At 39.0% G+C, this 22,903-nt stretch overlaps 1 protein-coding gene across 3 annotated transcripts in view; it reads right to left on the bottom strand.

Moving 5' to 3' along the window:
* Window positions 1–11,132: 11,132 nt before the first annotated feature.
* Window positions 11,133–22,903, bottom strand: part of LOC149260501 (phosphoglycerate mutase-like protein 1) — a 239,034-nt gene continuing 227,263 nt past the window's right edge. For all 3 annotated transcript variants that reach the window (XM_089420774.1, XM_089420770.1, XM_089420775.1), the window contains 2 exons: window positions 11,745–11,789; window positions 11,133–11,596 (listed from right to left, as the gene is read on the bottom strand). In XM_089420774.1, coding sequence (XP_089276900.1) covers window positions 11,470–11,596; window positions 11,745–11,789 — 172 coding nt within the window. In that variant the 3' untranslated portion in view covers window positions 11,133–11,469. The remainder of the gene's footprint in view (window positions 11,597–11,744; window positions 11,790–22,903) is intronic.

The raw sequence follows: 22,903 nt of genomic DNA, 5'->3' as shown, positions 1-22,903 counted from the left end.
AACCCCCTGCCGGGAATTACCTTAATTATGCTCAAATGCCTCAAACCAATTTTGGTCAGCCCATTATGCATCAATCTGTCGTTGGAATGCCTTACCTTGGAATGAATACAATCTGGAACCCTTCGATAAATCGACAGTGAATTCTAGTTGCTTCTCAAGTGTCTTTGTATCAACCTGTTCAACCTATTGGACAACCTATACAACAAATATATTTTCAAGGTATGCCTTTTCAAGTCCAACCAACTGTCCAGGTTAATCCATTGACACCTACCCAACAACCACTTCAGTGTCTTGTCCCGAGTACTCCTCAAACATTGGTGCAGTCTATTGTCTCAACGACTATTCAGAATCCAAGTTCAGGTTCGCCTCAAACTCCCATTCCAGGAGTATCGCAGGTAATTGTCCCGCTTACATCACAGGTTACTATGCAACCCCTTGTTCAATCTTTACCTCAGGTATCTGGTGTTCAATCCATTCCTACCATTCCGTCAACACCCCAAATACATGTTGTACAGCCTAACATCCCATATATGAAAGTACCGTTTCAAGGGCCACCTTTCCAAGGTTTACCCCAGAGTCAGTTTTTTCAAGGACCATCTTTTCAAACTCAATTTCTCCAAGGTCAACCTTTGCAAAATCAACCCTTTCAAGGATAGTTCGTTCAAGGTCAAATGGGTCAGAGTCTCCCTTTTCAGAATCAACCATACCCAGGTCATACGTTTCAACAACCTATACAACCACAATACGGTATGGCTCATCCTGGATATCTAAGAGGTATGCAGATTCCAACTGCTCAGGCTATCCCAAGATATCTTGGGTATCCTCCTCCCGGTACGGGACTCGTCCCTCAGGGTTATCAGTATCCATCTCAGGATCCTAACTGCCAGTTGCCCTTCATTGCAACTTTGGATTTGCCTGACCTCTCTCAGTTAACTAATGATCCACTTTTTATTTACCATTTTGGCCAACCATTCCTACCAAGTTGCCAGCGATATTCCTAAGTTTGAAGGTAAGTCGAGTGAAGATCCATCCAACCATGTTATGACCCATCATCTTTGGTGTGTGTCCAACTCATTAATCGACGATTCTATTATATTACAACTTTTTCAACGAACCTTAACTGGCCCGGCAACCAAATGGTATGTAGAATTGTCGCACGCTTCTGTCAGTGCATTTAACACCCTTGCTATAGCCTTTTTGACCCATTTTCAGTTACTCGTTCGATATGATAACGGAAGTGAACTTTTAACTTCTTTGAAACAGTGAACGTCAACCCATATCTCAGATCACATTCACGAATGGAGACGAAGACATCACCTAGTTAAAGTTTACATTCCAGACCAGATTCTGGCTGAATGGTTCATAAAATCTCTTTTACCAGTAATAACTGAAGATGTGGCCAAAGGAGGTGTTGTAACTGAAGAGCAGGTAATTGCTCGTGCTCAATACTTTGATTTTGTTTATACTCAATCTGGTACTTTGTATGAAAAGATCCCAGATTTACCCCAATCTAGTCAAACTAATCCAGCTCTTACAGGATCACATGCCGCAGATGGCATGATTGGTTCTGTGGGCCAAAAATCTAAGAAAAAAAAGAAAAATTCTAAGAAAACTTAGATTTTATCTCTACCTGATTCACCTGAAGAAGATCCTTCTCCCAAAATTACTTCGGAAATTAACGTCGTAGAGTCATCTACCAGTAAGGGTAAGCAATCCGGAGATAAGAAAAAGGGAAAAGGAAAAACTAAAAAAGACACTCATTCAAAGGAGAAATCAAACAAGACCGAACCATCTGATGAAAAGAGGAAACCTCGGTATCCTTGCTTAATTTGTGAGGAAGATCATTACACCAAGGAGTGCCCACATCGTGCCGAAGTTTCCAAATTCGTCAAAAGTTCACCCACACCCACACCCACTGTTTTGAAGGGTCACTTTCCTACCCAAGACAGTAAAATGGTTTCTCATGACCAATCCTCCTCATCCCCATCGGCAGATATCATGATGATGTCTTCCAGAGTTATGGTAGCAACGAGATCCAAAGATTACACGTCAAAGAGTCATGTTGAAGATGGAGATGACTCCAGTTCACTTGGTCAAGCTTCCACATCTACTCCTCCTTTTGAACCGTTACATATTGAAAAACCAAACCCTGGTATGATAATTCGTCTGCCTCCTAAGGGTATGCTTCAAAAGTCGGCCTTTAATCCTCGTGCGAGGGTTGCTCAAAACTATAACATCATCGAAGATCTGGCTATGTCACCTTCAGCAATGTATGCCCTTGAAGTGTTACATACTTGTTGAGCACAAAGGAAATTATTATTATCAGCCATAGGAGCATTAGATCCTCAAGACTCCAATTTGATTGTTTTCCATCTCGAAAATCATGTCCCGCGTCTCCCGCACCAACTGGCTTTTCAGATACCAATTCACATCAAAACTCGATAGGTTTTTCGAACAGTTATTGACGAAGGAGCGTCGACATGTATTATGTACATTGCCTGTTGGAAAGCCTTGGGTTCTCCAACAATCAATCAATCTCCCACGACTTTGAAAGCCTTTGATGGAAGAGGTTTTCGTCAGAATGGACTTTTAAATGATTTGCCAATCGAATTAGAGGGAAAAACAGTTGCTATAGACGTTGAGGTTGTTGATGCTTAGCTCGACTATAACCTTTTGCTTGGTCGGAGCTGGAATTATGCCATGGCAGCAGTAGTCTTGTCATATTTTAGGATGATTATGTTTCTTCACAAAGGAAGAATTGTGAAAGTAGACCAATATCCTACTATACCTCAGACCCTAATTCCACAGCTAGTATCCCATTGGTTGGAAAATCAACCACTCCATATGAAGAAGTTGGTGTTGGTCTTCTCCAAGACTCATATTTGATGGGAACTTTCGCATTCCCTCCACCCATTTTTCTTCATAATGAAGCACAGATTAACATGATTACATCAAGTACTTTCGAATCAGGAGATCTGTGGAAAGTACCTTCAGAATTAGAAATGATCTTATATGGCGATGAAATGCCTCGTAGCCCTTTTGAGTTAGCCTATGAGGCAATTCAGTCTTTTTCCAACTCATCAACGTCTAAAAATAATCGAATGAATACAATTATTGATGAATATTCTCATTTGTCATGTTTGGAACCAATCTCTATGCCTAATCCTTTTAACATAGATTTTTTAACTGATGAAGGGATTATGGAAGTTATGACCTTGGACGAAATGCCATGGAATGATACTCATCATCGTTCAACTTTCTTGCCATCCTTTGACAAAATTGAGAATAATTTCTCGTCTATGTTTTCATCTAAGACCCTTAGTGATCCTCAATGTCCAATATCTACCCTTTCTTCCAATTCTGAACAGAATTTAGGGAACATATCGGCCACGATACCTATAGACATCTCAGTGAAACTCGGGATAACTGAAAATATTCATATAGGAGCTTCTTGTTCTTTAGAAGAGATTCAAACTTACAAAGCCCTATTTCAGGAATTTCGTGACATCTTTGCCTGGTCGTACGAAGAAATGCCAAGAATTGACCCTATCATAGTTGTACATGAAATAAAAACTTATCTGGATGCTAAGCTAGTTAGACAACGATTGTGTTCTATACATCCACGAAAAGTTGCCGCTATCAAAACTAAGGTTGAAAATTTGTTAAAAGAAGGATTCCTTTACCCTGTTCCTTTAACTGATTGGGTATCAAATATTGTTCCTGTTAATAAAAAACAAGGAACTATTCGAGTATGCGTTGATTACCGAGATATTAATAAAGCTTTTCCCAAGGACAATTATCCAACTTCGTATATCGACCAAATTGTTGATCATTGTGCCGGAAATGATTTATTTTCCTTCATGGATGGATTTTTCGGCTACAATCAGATAAACATACTCCTTGCCGATCAATATGAAACCACTTTTATATGCCCATGGAGAACTTTTTCTTATCGCAAACTCCCATTTGGCCTGAAAAATGTTGGCACGACTTTTTAGCGAGCCATGTCTTATGCATTCCCCGATATCAAGCATATTGTCCAGCCTTATTTAGATTACATACATTTTTTTGGGATGAGCTTATTGATAAAGCTTTGAATGCATTAAAACATGCATTGACCAATGTGTCTTCACTGCATCCACTCAATTATCATCGAGATTACTTTCTGTACTTAACTGCATTCGATGCCACCATTGGCATGGTGTTAGTCTAAGAGGATGATTCTAGCAACGAAAATGTGATTTATTATTTGAGTAGGAATCTCACTGAAACTGAGATTAAATACGCACATGTGGAGAAGCTAGCCTTGGCAGCTGTGCAAGTTGTTCAACGATTTTATCACTATATACTTCTCCGAAAAACAACTGTCATTTTAGATTGCAACTGTATTATGTACATTCTCACTAAACAATTGTTAGGGAGCAAATATTCCAAGTGGATAATTATCTTACAAGAGTTTGATTTGGAATTTGAAAAATCAAATCAAAGAAATCTTTGATTTTCGCCAACTATTGTGTGACTTTTCTAATACTGATATAGAAGTTGTAGCAAAAGATTCTTTTGTTGGTGAATCTCTCTTTCTTATTAGTAGCGTTAGATCCGTGGTATGGAGACATCATTATATATCTCCAAACACAAACATTTAGGTCCGAGTTATCCAAAATTGATTGTCATCGAATTCGATACCAATCCCAACAATACAATATTATTGGCGACACTCTTTATTGTCGTGGTGCCGATTCTATATTCCGACGTTGTTTAACTTTGCAAGAGGCCAAAAAAACATTAAATGACTGCCACTCTGGAGCGTGTGGCAATCACATGTCTAGGTATGCTACTGCCCAAAAGATATTATGTGCTGGCTATTTTTGGTCTTCCATGTTTAAAAATTGCATTACTACAATCCGCAAATGTCATAATTGCCAAATCTATGATCGCAAAATGCGAGCACATCCATCTCCTCTTCACTCTATCATAGTTGTCAGTCCTTTTGCCAAATGGGGCATCAACTTCGTCACATGTAACCCTCACTCGACCGAGGGGCATGGATACATTATCCTTGCAGTCGATTACTTTACAAAATGGGCCGAGGCAATGCCTACATATAGAGACGATGACAAAACTGCAACAGTTTTCATTTTCAATCATGTGATTGCTCGTTTCAGTGTCCCACAAGTTATTGTTACGGACCATGGTAGTCATTTTCGTAACATTGTGATGGTCAAACAATCCACACTACTCGGCCTTCGCCATGATAGCTCTACTCCATATTATCCACAAGCTAATGGCCAATTCAAAGCTGTCAATAAAGTTTTAACCAATATGATTAAACGGATAGTTGGTATGCATAAAGGAAACTATCATTCTATGCTCTTTTCAGCACTATAGGCTTATCGTACTATTGTAAATACATCGATCGGTTTTACTCCTTTCCAACTTGTTTATGGTTTGGAATGAGTATTACCTATTGAATGTGAAATTCCATCCCTTAAACTAGTAATCGAACTATTACCTACTACCTCTGTGGAAGAAGAACGTTGTATACATTTATCTCATTTGGATGGAAATCGTTGTGATGTCGTATTGGCTAGTGAGGCCCACCAAAAATGTGTCAAAGCCCAGTATGATCAAAGCATTACTCATCGTTCATATTTAGAAGGTGACCTAGTCTTGGTTTATGATCAAGCACATGACAAGTTAGGTGCAGGGAAGTTCGAACCCATGTGGCATGGCTCTTATATTATAAAACACGTATTAGCTAAAGGTGCCTATGAGCTGGTTACGATGGTATTCCTTTGGAAAAGCCCAAAAATGGTACCTAAAGAATTATTTTGCATAAAATTTTGGTGAATATTTGTACATTATTTATCGTTTTTCTAGGTATGTGTGACAATTAATGTTTTTTACATTTTCTACTACTTATCCTACTTATATCGTTTTTACACTTGATTTGCAAATGTCAACGTTCTATCAGACTTACATTAGCTTCGCTGATGGTGCTAGTCGTAGCACTCAGAATTTATCTTCCACAGTCTTGGTCAAACAACAAAAAACATAGCAAAATATAGCACAATCATTGAGCTATTAGATGATGCCATCACATTTGGTATCCGACGTTTGATCGTTATGTTAGATTCACAGCTCGTGGTATTACATTTAAACGGTGTCTATACAATAAGGAGTAATGTTAAGAGTATTTTTACGAGTTCGTCTCTTGGAAAGGCAATTTGATTACATCGAATATCAACACATTCTGAGATATTTAAACACATTAATAGATGCATTGGTAAATCATGTGTTAAATAGACATTTGCAACATTTGTAAATTAAAATTTATTCATACATTGATTGAGATAAACATAGGTCAAAAGTGGTAGATATTTCATTAAAATAGAGTTTGTATAAAAGTGTGTGTCTACAAAATATGTCATCCGAGGACATAAGGCCCCGTGGCCTTTTATTTTCCAAATACACTGACACCAAAAAGTCAAAATGTGGTCCTAGGAACTAGAACAGCTAAGCATGATGATGCTCATGATAACAAACGATAGCACAAGCAACTCAATGCAGCAAACATCTGAGAGGCCCTCAAACCCCAACTACATGTCCCTAATAGGCGCATGGAATGTCATTGGTCCCAGTCTCTGGGATGTTGGAAGTCAACCTCTCAAGGTTATACTCCAACTCTGTCAGGATATCGTCTACCTCTAGGTTCGTTGTCGCAACTGCTTTAGGTTGCTCACCTCATCTATCGTATCGTCTTAGCCCGACTGGTCGGGTTGGACTCACATCTATACATGCATTTCGGATAATTAGCCTTTGAAGACCAAAAACACATAAAAATTAAAAATTTGAAAATATGTCAAAATGAGAAATTCTCACCTAGATCATCCCACTGAATTCTGGTTGGAAGTGGGATATCAGGATCGCCTCTGTAATCCATCCTGACATTCGGAAAGTCCTCAATCAGAACAATCTATTGGCCTAGCCAGTCAAAAAACTATTGGAACAATCTGCTAGCCTAGCCAGTCAAAAAACTGTTGTATACCTCACTACTAGTCCATCACCTCCATGGTGTGCCATCAATGCAACCCACCTCATCATGCATGGATCCCTGGAACCCCCCTCGCCTGCCAAAATTTGTTGTGGTCGGAGAATAGGAACCCTCTCTAGGACAAAAGCAACAAGAATGGCACCATAACCAAATCTCTTCAGTTTTCCATTCTTGCACCTAGTCAACTGGCCCTTCATATTCACCACCACTGCCTCGCACCATTTGCATATCGTGGATTCTCGGCATTCCATGACCATTTGCATCTGTGCCCGTGTGGCTAGATGAAGGGCAACACTGCCACATAGTTTGCAAATGGTGAAAGCAATGGTCCTCAGAGGTAAAAGCTCGATGATCTGAATATCAATTCTTCCATCCTTGGATGGTGCACCCTTGCAAAAGCATTGTTGATACCCATCAATAGTATCTCTCTTCGTCCTCGATCTGAATAGTGAAATATCAACTTCCCCGATGAGACAGCCCAGTCAAGAAGTAGATGTCATCGACATCAATGGTAAGGCGATGATCGGCAATCACAAAGCATTGTTCCTAGACATTCCAGGTCCTTACCAACCACGTCATTAGATCTACCTGAGCTTTCATCCCAGGAATGAGTTAGTATTTCAGGAGGCCACAAGTCCTGAGAGCCTGCATGGTGGCCAGATCTGCCAAAGCTGCCAAATCATTGGCTTCATGCTCTCTTTCCCTCCACTCCATTTTGAGCAATCAAATGACCTGAAATGACCATTTTAAAGCAATTAGAATCATCTTAAAAACTCATCTCATGTTTTTTCTAGCTCAAAACTTATTAAAAAATAAACCCCCAGCGCCTGTGCGACCGCCTTTTTACGGACAGGGCCAGCTGCAAGTTTTTTCCGCAAAATTCTACACAGGGCGTGATTTTTCGTGTGGAAAATTTTAACGGCCTGCACGGGCCTGAATGAAAAAAAAACCACGCAGGGTCAAAGGCGCATTTTTAAACAAAGTTTTGCTCTAAAAAATCAAATGAAAGCTCAAAATGAAATTCTAAACAGATAAAAATCTAAGTTAAGGAGAGATCTTCTACCTGGAAGAAATGGTGCGCGATTTCGTCCACTGGTTGGCCCAGAATCAGTCCTGGAAGTCTGGTGGTAAAAACTCCTCTCTCTGCTCTGAAATGGTGAAAATGCAAATGGTAAAAATAATTTACTTTTTCCCACTTTTATAAGTTTTTTGGAGCTAAAAAATATTATTTTTTATGTTTAAAACCTTTTTGGAGGGAAAATAACATTTTTTAGTGGTTATGATGAGTTATTGAGTTTAAATGTGTAGGATTGGTTACGGAGTGAAAATGAATCATTTTGACATTTTAGCAGACTTTTATCACTTTTCATGCTCTTAAAAAATTACGAAAAGCGAAAATCATGGAGTCTTCTTTTAAGCCCTTTTCAGACTCTTTCAAAACGAAAAGATTGTCAAGTACTTGCTTGTTCGAACTCGTAAAAGTAAATGAACAACCGTCCACTCAGTATAAGTTTACCCCTTTTATGGACTGAGCTAGGATTATTTATGAAAAAGGTATACGTTGACCGGACATGGTCAATAGAGTTCTCTCTTGTATTATTTTATCCTTTTTCGGACCTGAGAGACTAAACTGACGAAAATGAACATGCTGGAGTATACTTATGTTTTTCTTCCGACTCTTTAAAAACGAAAAACGTCGAACTTTACTTTCTCTAGGCTCGTTAAAATTTTACGGTAAAAGAACTAAATGAGTTCCCTTTTTGTGTCTTTTTCAAATTGTTAAAAAGAAAATGACATCGAGTCACTCCTTTACTGGACTCATAAAAATTAAACAATATAGGACTCGTTAAGCATGACGAGACCGAACCATTCCTTCTTAGGGTTCATTAAAAATACTTCGATGGACTCATCCGAAGGATGAGCTTACAGTCCAAGCATATGTTATCCTCTTCAAGCTTGTAAAAAATAAAGAGGTACTTGCCAGTAATGGTGGGGGGGCAATTGGGAAAAGGTGTCCATTTTACATTATCATTTTAAAAGGTAGCTTGTCGCTCTTGAACAAGCACTCCGTCACACTCATGTCCGGGTTGGGAAATCCATTTGCCTTACAGTTAATCGAACCTCATTGAAAGTCTTCATGGTTTTGGGTATTATCGTTAAGTCAAATGTTGCCAAGTCATTGTCGTGTCGTTATGTGTTCAGGAGAAGTTCAACCTCAGTTCAAAACCCCTTTGCAAATTCTATGCCTTCAATTACGTCAGTCATCCTTGAGTCAATCCTTGCAAATTATTTTCAAAAATTGATATCATATTTCATGTCGTAGGCTTTCCTATGACGGATCGCTTCCTATCGACTTAACTCATTATCTAGCAAGTTGATTTAGAAACCTTCAGTACCTTGAATCAAACATGCCTTAATGGCAGGTTTCTCGCTTTCGACGACAGGTTCTCATCATTGGCCTTCGATCAAACGATTCTATGATTGTTCGGCTTCAGAGCACTTATTCACATTTCATAGATTGTACTGGAGGTACATTGATAACCATTGTTATTATTGGTGGTTTCTCTTGCGCTTGTTAATGGTTCACATCATTGACCAATAATCAAGTGGTTTTTTCCATGTTCGACTTTGAGACATTCACTCGCATGGTTAGATTCGTATTGTGGATCGAGAGATGGAGATCAAGACCCTGGATCTAGTTTCAACAATCCAGGTTGCAAGGAAATTTATATTCATGATTACATAGAAAGATGGTTGTGTCCATGTTGTGTCTACCATCTATATAACTTTAGTTTTTCCATGTTTGTTCATTGAGTTCGCTTTACTCTGAGTATGGGAATGCCTACCTCAAAGATGATTTTTGATATATATTTGCATTGTGTTCCTTGAATGTTCCCTACAGGTTTTTGACCATTTCCTCTGATCCGATCCTTGGAATGATAAAGTGTTTCAATCTTTTAAACTTGTTTTTACAGACTTCACACTTTAGGGGGCAATCTGTTACATGTCAATTTGTCGACATGACACTTGATCAATTCATGGATCTTTTTACCGTCCATGAACATGTTTGAATCAGCTCCCTCGCAAGTCAAACAACCCAAAATATTTTGAATTAGATGAGAAATTTGAGAAAAATAATTGTCACGCCTTGTTAAGTTCCACTAGTGTCGATTTCTCTAGAGCTTCCCGTGCATATGTTGAAATGGACTCTGAGAACAGCACAGAGTTGTGCTCTGTCTACCACTATAAACCCGCGCAGGTGAATTCTAGAAAGTAAAAATAAAAAGTACTTTCTAAAAACATAGTTGGTCAAATATTTCCCAACTGAAAGCTTCTAGGTGATGACTATTCGAACTATGACCCTCAGATGATGCATCTCCATCCCTTTTCTCATGGTAACCTAATCCCTCAATGAAGAAGTCTTATTCTATTTTTTTGGATCTGAAACTTCCTCCTCTTGGCCTATAAAATGGCTGGAGGGTAGAGGGATTGAGGAAGTTAGAACTCAGAGAAGACAAACTTATGTTGTTGGTTTGAAATTGGAAGCTTGTCATCTAAGGAGGAGATTGAAGGCATTTGGGAGGGACATCACGGCATCAAGGCATAGGTTGTAAGGTTCCTCTTAATCATTGATTAATACAAATGAACATTTTCTCCCATTGATTTGTCTTATTGGAATGATGAATGGTTTACAATTGTTTATAATGTTTATTAAGGCAAATTCAATTCCTAATTTCCTTGATCATTAGGTTAAGTCGTTTGGATTATTATATCGCATGTGCTTTTGATCCTTTTATGGTCAATGTTTGCAGGTCTTATCAAGCATTGAAGAGTTGCATCGAATCACAACAAGGGATCTTCATCGAGAATTTCATGAAAGAGGTAAGAGGCTCATCCATTAGCTTTAATTCTTATAATTCAAACGAGTTTGACTTAGGGAAAGAGTCAGTTCAATTGTCTTGCTTGTTTCTAGTTTCCATCAAGGATCTAGGGAGATCGCTCTTGTCTGCAAGAGGGATTGTCCGGTGTAACAATGAGTCATATGATAACAAAGTGAAATATAATTTTACTGAATGGAGATCCTAACAACTAAGCAGTATCTTTGAAATCATGTGAGTAATATTAACAAGGATTATATCCAATACCAATCCAGTTTTCATCTGGATTATGATGAAGTTGATGATTTGTCTCAAGTCTCTAAACATTTGACATCTTCATAATTACCGTTTTCACAAGTTTTGTGGAAAATATCTCTCAATATATTGTAGGAAGTGCATTCTAGAGGAGTCATATGATAACAAAGTGAAAATATAATCTTATCAAATGGAGATCCTAACAAATAAGCAGTATCCCTGAAATCGTGGGAGTTCTGTTAACGAAGATTATATCCAAGACAAATCCTGTTTTCATCTGGATTATGATGTAGTTGATGATTTGTCTTGAGTGTCTAAACTTTTGACATCTTCATAATCACTGGGTACATCAGGACCACGAGGAATGCCTCCGGAAAAATCTGTCAGAGGTAAATTGGTTCCAATTGCACTGTAAACCACATCAAAGTTCTGTGTCAGAAAATGTAAAAGCAAATACATTAAGAAGTTCAGTTCACGACTTCATAAAAAATGTGCAGCACTAGCTTCATGTTTAAAAAAGGAACCATCAGCAGCAAGAAGCAGACACCTGTTCTCACCTTCTATCTGCAATGACAAAAGAGCGTAGTTCACAGTTGGCATATCTGCATTCATGGGAGTGACAAAACACGTAAGCAATCAGAAGTAAAAGTTTGCAACAAATATTTACGGATTAGAAAAAAACTGTTCGACCTGTGACAAGGGGCACATGAAAAACAACAAAAGGTATTTGGTATCATGTGTCTGAAGTTATTGCCAATAAGTACAGCATTTGATATCTAGTAAAGTGATCATAAAAGTGCGTTCCTCAAAAGCCATAATTTTCCGATGTTATTTAATCTGTTGCTTTTTTCCTCGCAACCAGCTACAGTATGCAAAGCAAAGGCAGACCCCAAACTCCTATTCTTCGGTAAAACAAGACAGTAATTCCCATATCACATGCACATCTCATCCCAAGGCTTGCATGCAATCATTGCCACAATCTCATACTAATCTATCCCCTATGATTATATAGACCTGGGTAATTCTAGTTCAGATATGCAATTTTGCCACATTCTGTCACTATATATGCATAGTTTGTTAGAGTACAAGCATTTTCCGTTGACATTAGACTAATATAGCATTGAGATGTGGGATTTTGGAGAAGATGCATATATATCTTGGGTGACTGGTAGATTCTAGTACCAATAGAGATATAATTTTAAGGAAAATCGTCCCTTTTCACCCTACAGAGAGATTCCCATAAAATATCTTACATGTTTCTTACCTTTAACCATAGTTGATTCCAGGTTAACGACCAAGACAACCGGATTCAATGGCCTTTGGCAGAATGCCTCTTATTTAATTTCAGTAATGTAGTTGACTATTTGATAAAGATGTTGTAAAAATATCAAGGTTGTAGAAGAAATCAAGATTCTTCTTTATCAATGTTGGCCTTGCAGTAGTTTCTCATAATGATTGTTTTCATACCATAAGGGAATTGTTATTTCTGTGGACTAAATTGTTCAGCATCTTGATATTTCCTAAAAACCAAACACAGCTGAACAGGAAATAAATTATTCTCACTAATTCACAACCTATATAGATGGGGAGGAAAGCAATACCCATACAAGGAGCAACTGAAATCAAAAGCATAACAAGAATTCAAGTCAGGCAAGGCAGGTGGAGGGAACTCAGAACCACTAGTTCTCTCAAACAGCCAACAACAAAGCCATAGGTAGTATGCACCTGTAGAATAGGGCATCACCCTGCTCATCAGTGCCTCGAACTGATGTCCTTTATTTCATGAGAAATGCAGGCTTTCCAAAACTGTCTAAACATGATAAAACAGTTGTTCAGAGGAAGAAGTAGATTTCTGCAGTATTAACCAGTTGATAAATCAATTTAAGAATGTAGAACTTTTAGGACTTGCCAAGCTACTAGTGTTAGGATATATGGCTTACGTTTGTACTAAAGTCACTTTATGACTTCAGTGTAAAGTGGTCTAACCCACATTCATAAGTGGAAGTCATTTGCTCAGTGAGCAATCAAATATGAGGTGAACTCCAGAAAATAGTGCTGGAGATGCATAATCAGATAACCAATACAAAAGAAAATGTCAAATAAATACGTGATACAGAAGGCATTGAACCCTCTGCACCGAATGGGGGGGGGAGGAGGGACACAAGAGGCTTCGGCCGGAGTACAATGGTTATTCACAATATCGAGTGCGATTGCGTAAATCTCTCGCGTGTTCCGTGATGGAACCCTATCTAGAGTTTCTACCTTCTATAACATGGTTTCATAGCGAGAAGCTGTATCAAGAATCTTGGGCCTTTGCAAAACAAGGTTTCCACTTTTGCACTTCAATGTCACGTACAAAGAGAATCAACCAAGAGAACAAGGACGTACGTCAGGTGAAAGAGGGCATGATTATTCATGTGAAGGTGTATGTGGAAAAAAGCTCAAAGAAGTGTTAAGCCTCCATTTGGAGCTGCTCTACCAAATTACAACCACTAGCCAACCACCAATGTCCATACAATACACCATTGCCCACTGCAATGGAATGGACTGGCACTAACAGCTGTTACTTGCTACCTCCAGTAGCCCTTGCACCTTTTTTAATCAAGTGACCATACAATTATTTTTACCCACTCCACACAACTACCGTGGTACAAAAATCCTTCACTGTTTCCAAGGTAAAAGAGCCACTATTTTCAATGTAAGGTCGAGCCACCAAGAAAGTCATATCAATGGGTTAAAGATTAGCTGCCCAAGCAGAGCTGTTAGTTTTATTAGTACAGCCGCCATCATACTGGTGTACAGTTCTTTTCTGTACTTTTTCTTTAGAATTTTTAAGGTAGTACAGTGATTTCTATAGCCCATACACCTTCCAACAACCATACATCCGATTCTGTAATATAATTGCATAAATTTCACTAGCTTTTCAGCACATTTTCCTGGATCTGGCTAGATCTATCAGTTCATGCCAGATTTGATGCCCAGCATTGATTTCAGCAGCAATTCTCACAGATTTCTAGCACAAATCTGATTTTATTAAATGATTTTATCTTTTCAGCAATCTTTCTGAGCAGATTTGATTGTCTAACAGCAAATTTCACTGGTTCCGACAAAAATTTTCATAGGTTTGACTTAGAATTCATGTGAATGGAAATCCCATTAGAAAAATATTCTGATTTCAATTTTCAAACTTTGAAAGTAAGAAGCCAAATGCAACTAATGAACAAGATCCTGAGGGGAGTAGAAAAGGGGACTAAGCAATCACCTATGGATCAAAATAAATTGCCAAAATGGCAGAGCAGAGACAATAAATCCAAATCCGCTATTGTCCTTACCCTCTCTGATTCAGAATTACATCATATAGATTGGGAAAATCATCCAAGGAGATATCAGATAGTCTGAATTCACTGTTTGGAGCAAAAAAGGTGAATGCAAAATGTTCCTTGGAGCTGCAATTATTTAGATTCAAGATGCCTACCAAAGTCACTGTCTAAGAAACTCGAGATCTCTCTTCCAACAGCTAGTAGAAATCAAAGCTATGGTGGAGGAAGAGGCTACCACAGCCATCTTGGTAAACAATTTTCCTTTAACTGTAATAATGTTAATTTCGCTCTTAGTCAAAGGTCTACAAAAACTCTGGAAGACATGATTGCTGCCCTCTTAGCTAAAGAGAAAAACATTGTGGGGATACAGAAGATGATCCTCAACTTGAGACGGCATTACCAGTGTTGCGAAAATCACGATTTTATCGCGATAACATTGAAAAATCGTGATTTTTTCATTTTCCCGATAATATCGCTCGATTAATTCATTGATTTTTTCAAAAAATCCCAATTTTTTGGGATTTTTTTTTTTATGAGGAGGAGCAATAGGAGGAGGAGGTGACACAACCTAACCAGGCTACCCCTGTCACCAATAGAGGACGTGGTCTACCTCCTGTAGCTCCTAGTCCTTCAGCGTCTAGAGCACAGTTGAGTCCACTGCCAACTCCACTGGCATCTACATCTAGAGGGAAAGCTATTGCATTTTCTCGCAAGAGGGGCAGAGGAAATCAATGGTATTAGTTATTTGGTTCATTTCATTGTATATGACATTATGACTCATGATATGAGATACATTATTATATTTTTTGTTGATATTTTGAGGCTAAGTTGGGACTCAGGAGTCAGGACTGACTATTCAAGACATGATTCATTGTTATGTGTGATGTAGCACTAGAAATGATATTACACATCTTATATATTAGTTCTTTTATTATATTTAGGTGTCAATGTATTTATTTTATGTTGTAGATGTTGTAGATTTTTTCTAATTTTTTCCCCTCGCCGAATTAATCCCGATAACGATTTTGGCAACATCGGGCATTACATTCAAGATACAATTGTAGCAGATCAACAAAAGACAAGGGCAAGGTGGAATGTTATTATTGCAAGAAAGTGGATCACACAACTTAGAATTATAGATTTTGAGCCAATGATGCTCTCAAGGCAAAGCTCAAGAATAAACCACATAGAGCTAATGTTTCTCTCGTTGAAGATTCACTAGATGCAAACAATAGTGATGACCTTGCTGAAGAAATGGCATTTTATGCATTTTAAGAAGATCACACATTGAATACGTTAAGGGATCTGTTACCCACCATTTTGTGGGTGATATCCCTAGGAGAAAAAAATTCTCCAAGATGGTCCTCAGCCAGTAGCCCCTTGCAGCCACCAACTAGCTCATCGTGCCATTTCTCCGCCACCTGAGCCAGCCATGTGGTCCCTCACCCATCTTCCATGATCGTATGTTTGAAGTGGGCCTCCCGAACCTAAAAGTATGCCTTGTCATTTGGTAATTGAGTATTGTAGTTTGCTTATCATGGACACTTCTGGGCATGAATTAATGGGGGGATTCGGCAGAAAGAATGAGCTAGGTTTGTGCTCTTGTCCCCTAGACCCCTTTTGGATATTAACCTTGGATTCTAGTCTCGTGGGATCTCTTTTACTAACCATTTGGCTTTAGGGATGGTATTTCATGGGAAACCCTAATTTTGGTTGTGTGGTCCCGCTCCCTCATCCACATATATTGCCCTCTTTCCACTCATTATAACCCCATTCATCATTTCTCCCACCTAGGTCCACATTCCTCCACTGGGTCCGCTTAGGGCTAGCTCTTCCCTTCCCCTTGCCCACACCTTGGGTCAAGCCTAGAATGATGCCTCGGAGGTTGATGCAGCTAAAAACAAAAGTAAAATCATAATTGGCCACATTCAACAGGAAAATGTACCACAAAATGCAAAAGATGGTCGGGACAAACACATTTAGCATGTGGGCAAAAGCCAATACATGATCTCTACCCCATCATCATGGCCATCACCTTGGTTCCTACAGGCTCTATAAGTCTCCTTCATCATATAGGAATCCATGATTATCCCAACCCTGGTGGGAAATGAACCGCCCTACCTTAAAAGGGGGTATCCACTGCTATATCCCACACATCATGCTCCTACTCCTTGAGCCTCAAGCAGTTAATTAAAGAAAAATCATAAAAGGCAAAAGGCATATAAAGAAGGGTGGAAAAATCAAGGTTGGGGCACCTCATGTACCACAATTGCTCCCTCCTATACATTATATACCCAAGTGTGGGCTTCCCCTTTACTAGCTACCCTTGTACCCCAACTGTAACGAATAAAATATATATAAATAATGTAAAGGATAATAAGCATAAATAATTATTAGTTAAATTAGTAATTAGGTTGAAGAGGCATGTCTTGACTCTCCATGAAGAGACACTTGCTTGGTATATAAGTAAGCCTCTTGTTCTCATTGTAATTCATTCCATATCATTCATTATCATTCTTATTCATTTTAATATATAATAATTGTATCTTCATGGATATCTTGATATTCCAAGTCCTTTGGAGTAATTAATCTACAGAAGGAACTTTGTTCGCTTCACAAACATGTGGCCCAGGGCTACCCCTTTTCATTCCCTACTCCATTCATCCCTCTACCACATGTCACTGCCTTTTGAAGGATGTACCTTGGACATATTGTCCCCTTTAGAAGTAAAAACCACTTGATAGGATGCTTGGTTAACCCCATTTGGAGCTTGGAGACATTAGCACATGCCAAAGCCCATTATGGAAGGGCATGCTAGTATGAAGTCCCCACCTATTGTCCATGATTTGTAAGTTCTTTTACTCGATTTCCTTGATGACTTATTGTATTGAAAGGCTATGGGACGCATTGGATTTTATGTAGGATTGCAGGTGGTCTCCATCTTGGGTTTGGTCTCTCTCTACAAGGTCCTAACCCTCTAGAGGGCTACATTGGCAAATGTAGGGTGTGTGTTGAGAGCCATGGGTCTCCACAACAGTAGACAACACTCCATGGATCCCCAAAGATGTTTAGAGATTCACCTAATGGATGAAGAAGATGCACTTGGTTCACCTCTGTTCAGCCAGCCCCACAGTTGCACCATCACTTGGCAGATGACCCAGGACTTGTATGTTGATGTGGCATCACTTACGCCATCATTTGAGCCCTTGCAGATGGTCTAAAGGCATCTTCGACTTACTTGGAGACCCATGAGGTCACTTGTGTGCCCCCACAGCCATTGGGAGCACCACATGTTTATTATGCGGAGAACAAGGGGCCAACCCCTTGTCCATTACTTTGGGAAGTCCAATTCATCATTTTGGCAGTTCTGGACTTCATCGGGCCCTTCAGAGAGCCCAACGACATGCATTATTGATTATTCGACCTCTTGGGAGGCTTATTATTTCTTTTATGACCTAGTTTGGTGGGCTTGTCACCAAAAGATAGTTGTTTGCACAATATTTTTAGTTGTTGGGCTAATGTAGGCTCAAATTAGGTAATTTGAACTCCTAATGAGTGTATAAATAGGAGAGACATGAATTCATTTGTATCATCACTTGGATTGGATCATTCTCTCTCTTGAGAATTTCACATTTCTTTCTTGGAGGACGAATTGGAGCATGGATGAATTTTGATGTTTGGATTGGATTTTCTTATCTTGGAGCTTCTTTATTGGCAAATTGTTGATGGTTGGATATGTTCTCTTACATGTAAGTACACACATTTAATGTTATTCTTGTTTTACTTTGTCATATGCATTGGAATGGGATTTTCGCTATACTAGGGCTAATTGTTGCATTGCATAATTGCGAAATTGTGGAATTATTGTTTCTATATAGCATCTCTCAATGTATGGGCCATGTATGTTGAATGAAATCTCCTAGGGATAATTCTACCATTGAATTTATCTTGATAAGCCATCTCTTTTTGCAAAGGGAAGTATAAAGCTTTAAAGTCACTTCTTCTTCCCTGAAGGCCATGTGAAGTAGTCCTTGAGGCCTCCTTGACCGAGAAACGAAGTCCTTTCTAGTTATTCTCCTAGACTCCATTCTCCACAAGGGATTAGGCATTGGTCTACCAATAGGTGGTCACTCAAAGAACCATTTTTCTTCACCTTTCCTCTCTCTTCTAGGTCTAGCCAAGTTGGGTCACCTAGGGCATCAGTTTCCCGACAAAGTAGCCATAGAAAAAGTTCGATCTCCTAGCCTCTACTACTTTGGTGTGTCCTCAAGGTCTCTTCCAAATTTGAAGAAATTCCGATGGTGGGATTGTGAGATATCACAAGCCCTAGCTCTGAGATCAAAATTTGCCCCAGTGTTCCCTAGGCTAGTACCTCATAGGATCAATTTGATACCTCTATGTGAAAACTCTTGTTTTGATCCTTTCGCCTTCATTGTCTAGGTTAATATCATCATTGGTTGCTAAACCCCCTCCGCTTAACCTAGGCTAGGTCCACTTGGTCCCATGTGGTCCCATACCTTTAAAAAGTTAATTCTTCAAGAACCACTTGGGAAACCAAGTTCAATAAGGATTTTAGGGATTGGGAAACTCCTTTACAAGACATCCCTTAAGCCTGGCCCTTAAATCCTCACCTCCTCCTAGAAAGCTTTGTACCTTGATTGAAGAGCAAGCAAGCTCCATTCTTAACCTCCTTCTAGGAAAAGGATCATTAAGGTCACTTCACATCCATTTGTTGATTCATCCTTCACAAGTGACTTTCCATATACCAGGTCTCCTCCCATCAATGAAAGTCTGTAAAAAGTAGGGAGTCTTAGTTGAGGTGATAGTGGGCTAAGTCTTCGTTCTTGCCCTTGATCTAGTAGTTGTCCCTTTAAGAAGCCCTTTTAGGCCCCCTGCTAGTTTGAGCGGTAACAGGATCTAATGTAAATATAGCTCAGCATGGGTATTTGCCTAAATATTTAAGAGGTGGTGGATCTTGAGACTTATACCCTTACAAGGCTCATGCGATAGCTAGAACGAGCATCGTAGAAAGAGCATTGTGGACATCACTCAATATGGTAGTTTGTCCAATAATTCAGAAGATCCGTAATTTGAGAGTTTGGGGAGGTGGAATCCTAGAGCTCAGAAATTCATCTCGGGAGGTACACCTTTACAAGGGTTACAAGGCAAGTTGATGGAGTTGTACTTGGTCCAAGGAAAGTTTTAAAAGAAGAAGCTTTTGAAGAATGCTTGGTTGTGATGTTTTGAGTTTTTAATCAACATGTTTCTGACTTCAACGAGTATGCTTTTTTTGCTTTCAAAGAATCGAGAGGTGTTAGGATATAATACTTACATTTGTAATAAAACCATTTTATGAATTAGGTTATCATTATGCTTTTGTTCACTTTTGTGTAAAGTACTTTGTCCCACATTCATAAGTGGAAATGACTTTCTCAGTGAGAAATCATATATAAGGAGGTGAACTCCACTGTAATACTACACTAATTATTCATAATATCAATGTGTTTGTTACCACACAATCTCACATCCAAAGATGTAAAGTCCAACACTTAGGTGAAAAAGTGAAACAAGGAGGTCGCGCATTCTCACCTCACCAAAATGCTCTCATAGACTTTAGACAAAGGGTAGACCTAAGTCAAGGGGGCGCTTCCCTATGATTGCAAGGCACACTTTGTGTAGTGTGGTGTGCGAGTAAAAGGAGACAAAGGGTGGACCTATGTCAAGGGGGGGCTTCCCTATGCATGCTAGGCACACTCTATGTAGTGTGGAGTGGGAGTAAAAGTAGTTTAACAACATGAAACAAATGAAAATGGGAAATTATGAATAAAGTGGGGATGATGGATGAAAGAAATTGTAGAAAATAACTCGAAATTTGCAGTTGCTAATGTAATCAGACTGAAATCAATTGTTCTACACAATCTACAGAAAGGAAAACATACAATATAAACACATGCAATCATTCAATCACAATGAACACAATATTTTTACTGGGAAAAACCCCTCCTCTATTTGTATTCTATTAGATGAGACAAAGATCAATTACAATGACTACTTCAATCCTTGAAGCTCAATATGCACTACATTACTGATCTCCTCTTGAGTCTACTCTGGCCAATACTTAGCCAAAATAAGCCTCCTCCTTCCTCCTATTTCCTTGCGCAAATCCCAAGAGAATGAGCTCACCTGCTACATGCAAACTCTGTACACTCAACAATATACAACAATAAATACAATTATGCCTTTTCCCTCCACTCAACTAGGCAATTTGAATTGCATGCATGACTAGGGTTATTTTTAGTAAATTGACTAGTTAACTGAGAGATCAATGAGTTAACAACAGTTACAACTACTCAACTAAACTCATACTGACTCTATTCATGACTAGAGCTTAGATAATTGAGTTTCACTAACTATAACTCCACTAGATTGCTAGATCTTAGCAATCAACTCATGCACAACTCTACTTCTTGCCCACAAACTCGAATTGACTAACTTAACTAAGTGACTTGGCCATGTCACTCCTGCTAACTGCAACTCAAGTCATCCTACTGATGTGGAAATTTGAATTTTTCCATTTGACTAAGGCACAAGTCAAATGAAGCCTTTTCTTGCTACAATTTAACACTCCCTCTTAGCAAGAAAAGGATTTTGCACAACCCCAATCCTACTCCTCTACAGGAATGTATTATAACACAACTAATGTTCCCTCTCATTGTTGTTGTTGCTACTGCAACTGAGAAGCATCCAAAAAACTGAATCAACTGTGTCTCTGAGTTGAAATTGTCTCCTGAGTCTTTCATTGCTACTAGCCTCTACAATGTCGCTCGAGAACTGACTACATCAACTGACACTGATCCTTTTGCTACTGAACACTGTGGGCACTTGTAGCAAGGGTAATGATCCATGAGAAGAGTATACTGCAACTGCTACTGCTCTCTTATGTACCCTGCCCAAATCTTTGCAACTCTAGGACTAAGGCTCTACATCGCCCCACCTCACTCTTGGAGGTATAGCTGCATACATGGCGAAATCTACCTCTAGCTTGTAGTGATTTTTAACTCGCACACTAATTTGTTTTACTTGTTCAATAGCCACATGCTTCAGATAAGCTTTCCCCTTACTGAACACCACATCATATCTACAATATTCAAGTACAACTACAAAAACTAGATTTTTCTTCAGGCCAGGCACATACATTACATTCTTTAGGTGAAGATAAGAGCCTGACTCCCTCGTAAAGGCGACAGTGCCCAATCCCTTTAGTACTATATCTCCCACAATATCCAAGTTATATGGGTAATTGTAGGTCCTTCTCCTCTAGGTTGTTGAAGAACTCCTTACTTCCTGTCATATGATATGAAGCACCAGAGTCTAGGTACCACTCACTCCCTCTTACTGTGCTTTCCATGCAAGAAACAAGGGTGATATCCAAATCGAATTGTGATGTGAGAGCATCTCCTGTTGTTGTTGTTGTAAGCTCCTTACTAGATTTCTTAGGTGGACACTTGGTTGCATAGTGTACATACTCATGGCAGTGAAATCATTTAATTTTACTGAGGTCTTTCTTCTTGACATGGTTCTGGCTAGATACTAACTCGCCTTGGGCCTTCTTTCCTTTGGCATTCTTTCCTTTTCCAACTAGAGCATAGTCTTCTTCCTCATCAGATCTGGATGAGACTCCATATCTAGTGTTTCTTCTAATCTCCTCCTGCACCAAGTCAAACCAAAGTCTCTCCCAATTTGGGAGCTTGTCTCTTCCATTAACTAAATCCTGATAGTTGTGCTAGGACTTCGAAATACCAAGGAGTGCTAAGCTCACAAGCTCAGATGGTGGCACAATCTCTCCTACTCCTCCAAGTTCATCTCTGACCTGAGTGAATCTAGATAGGTATTGAACAATGGTTTCATTTTTCTACATTCGAATGTTCCTGAGCTTATCTTTCAATGCCAATTTCTTGGCATCACTGTTGCTTTCGAATAACTCTGTGAGGGTTTTCCACATTGCATAAGCAATCTGCTTGCCATGCAAACTCGAAACCACATGGTCTCTAACTCCCTCTAGGATAATCCTCCTGGATTTTGTTGTGCATTTCTTCAACTAAGCCAACTGTTGTGCGCTTGATTTTGTTGGTTTTGGAATATTAGTTTGTGTGTACTCCAATACTCCATTGTCATCCAACACAGCTTCCATTATGTCTTTCCAAGCTATGAAACTCGAAGTACCCTCCAATGCATACTCAAGCCTCAATAAATAGAAAGACATTGTTCCTGCACTGAAGAAAATACCTGCGCCACAAATCTGCTATTCGATATTTCTCTTAGAGAAGATCTGGAACTTGGTTTCTATGTAGTTTTCAATAGCTCTCATACCATATAGAAATAACTCAAATTTTGCA

Source organism: Pinus tabuliformis, chromosome 6 (assembly GCF_031772625.1).
Source record: "Pinus tabuliformis cultivar Carrire ecotype Pingquan chromosome 6, CPIR1, whole genome shotgun sequence".
Lineage (NCBI taxonomy): Eukaryota > Viridiplantae > Streptophyta > Pinopsida > Pinales > Pinaceae > Pinus > Pinus tabuliformis.
This window is presented reverse-complemented; position numbering and strand designations above follow the sequence as displayed.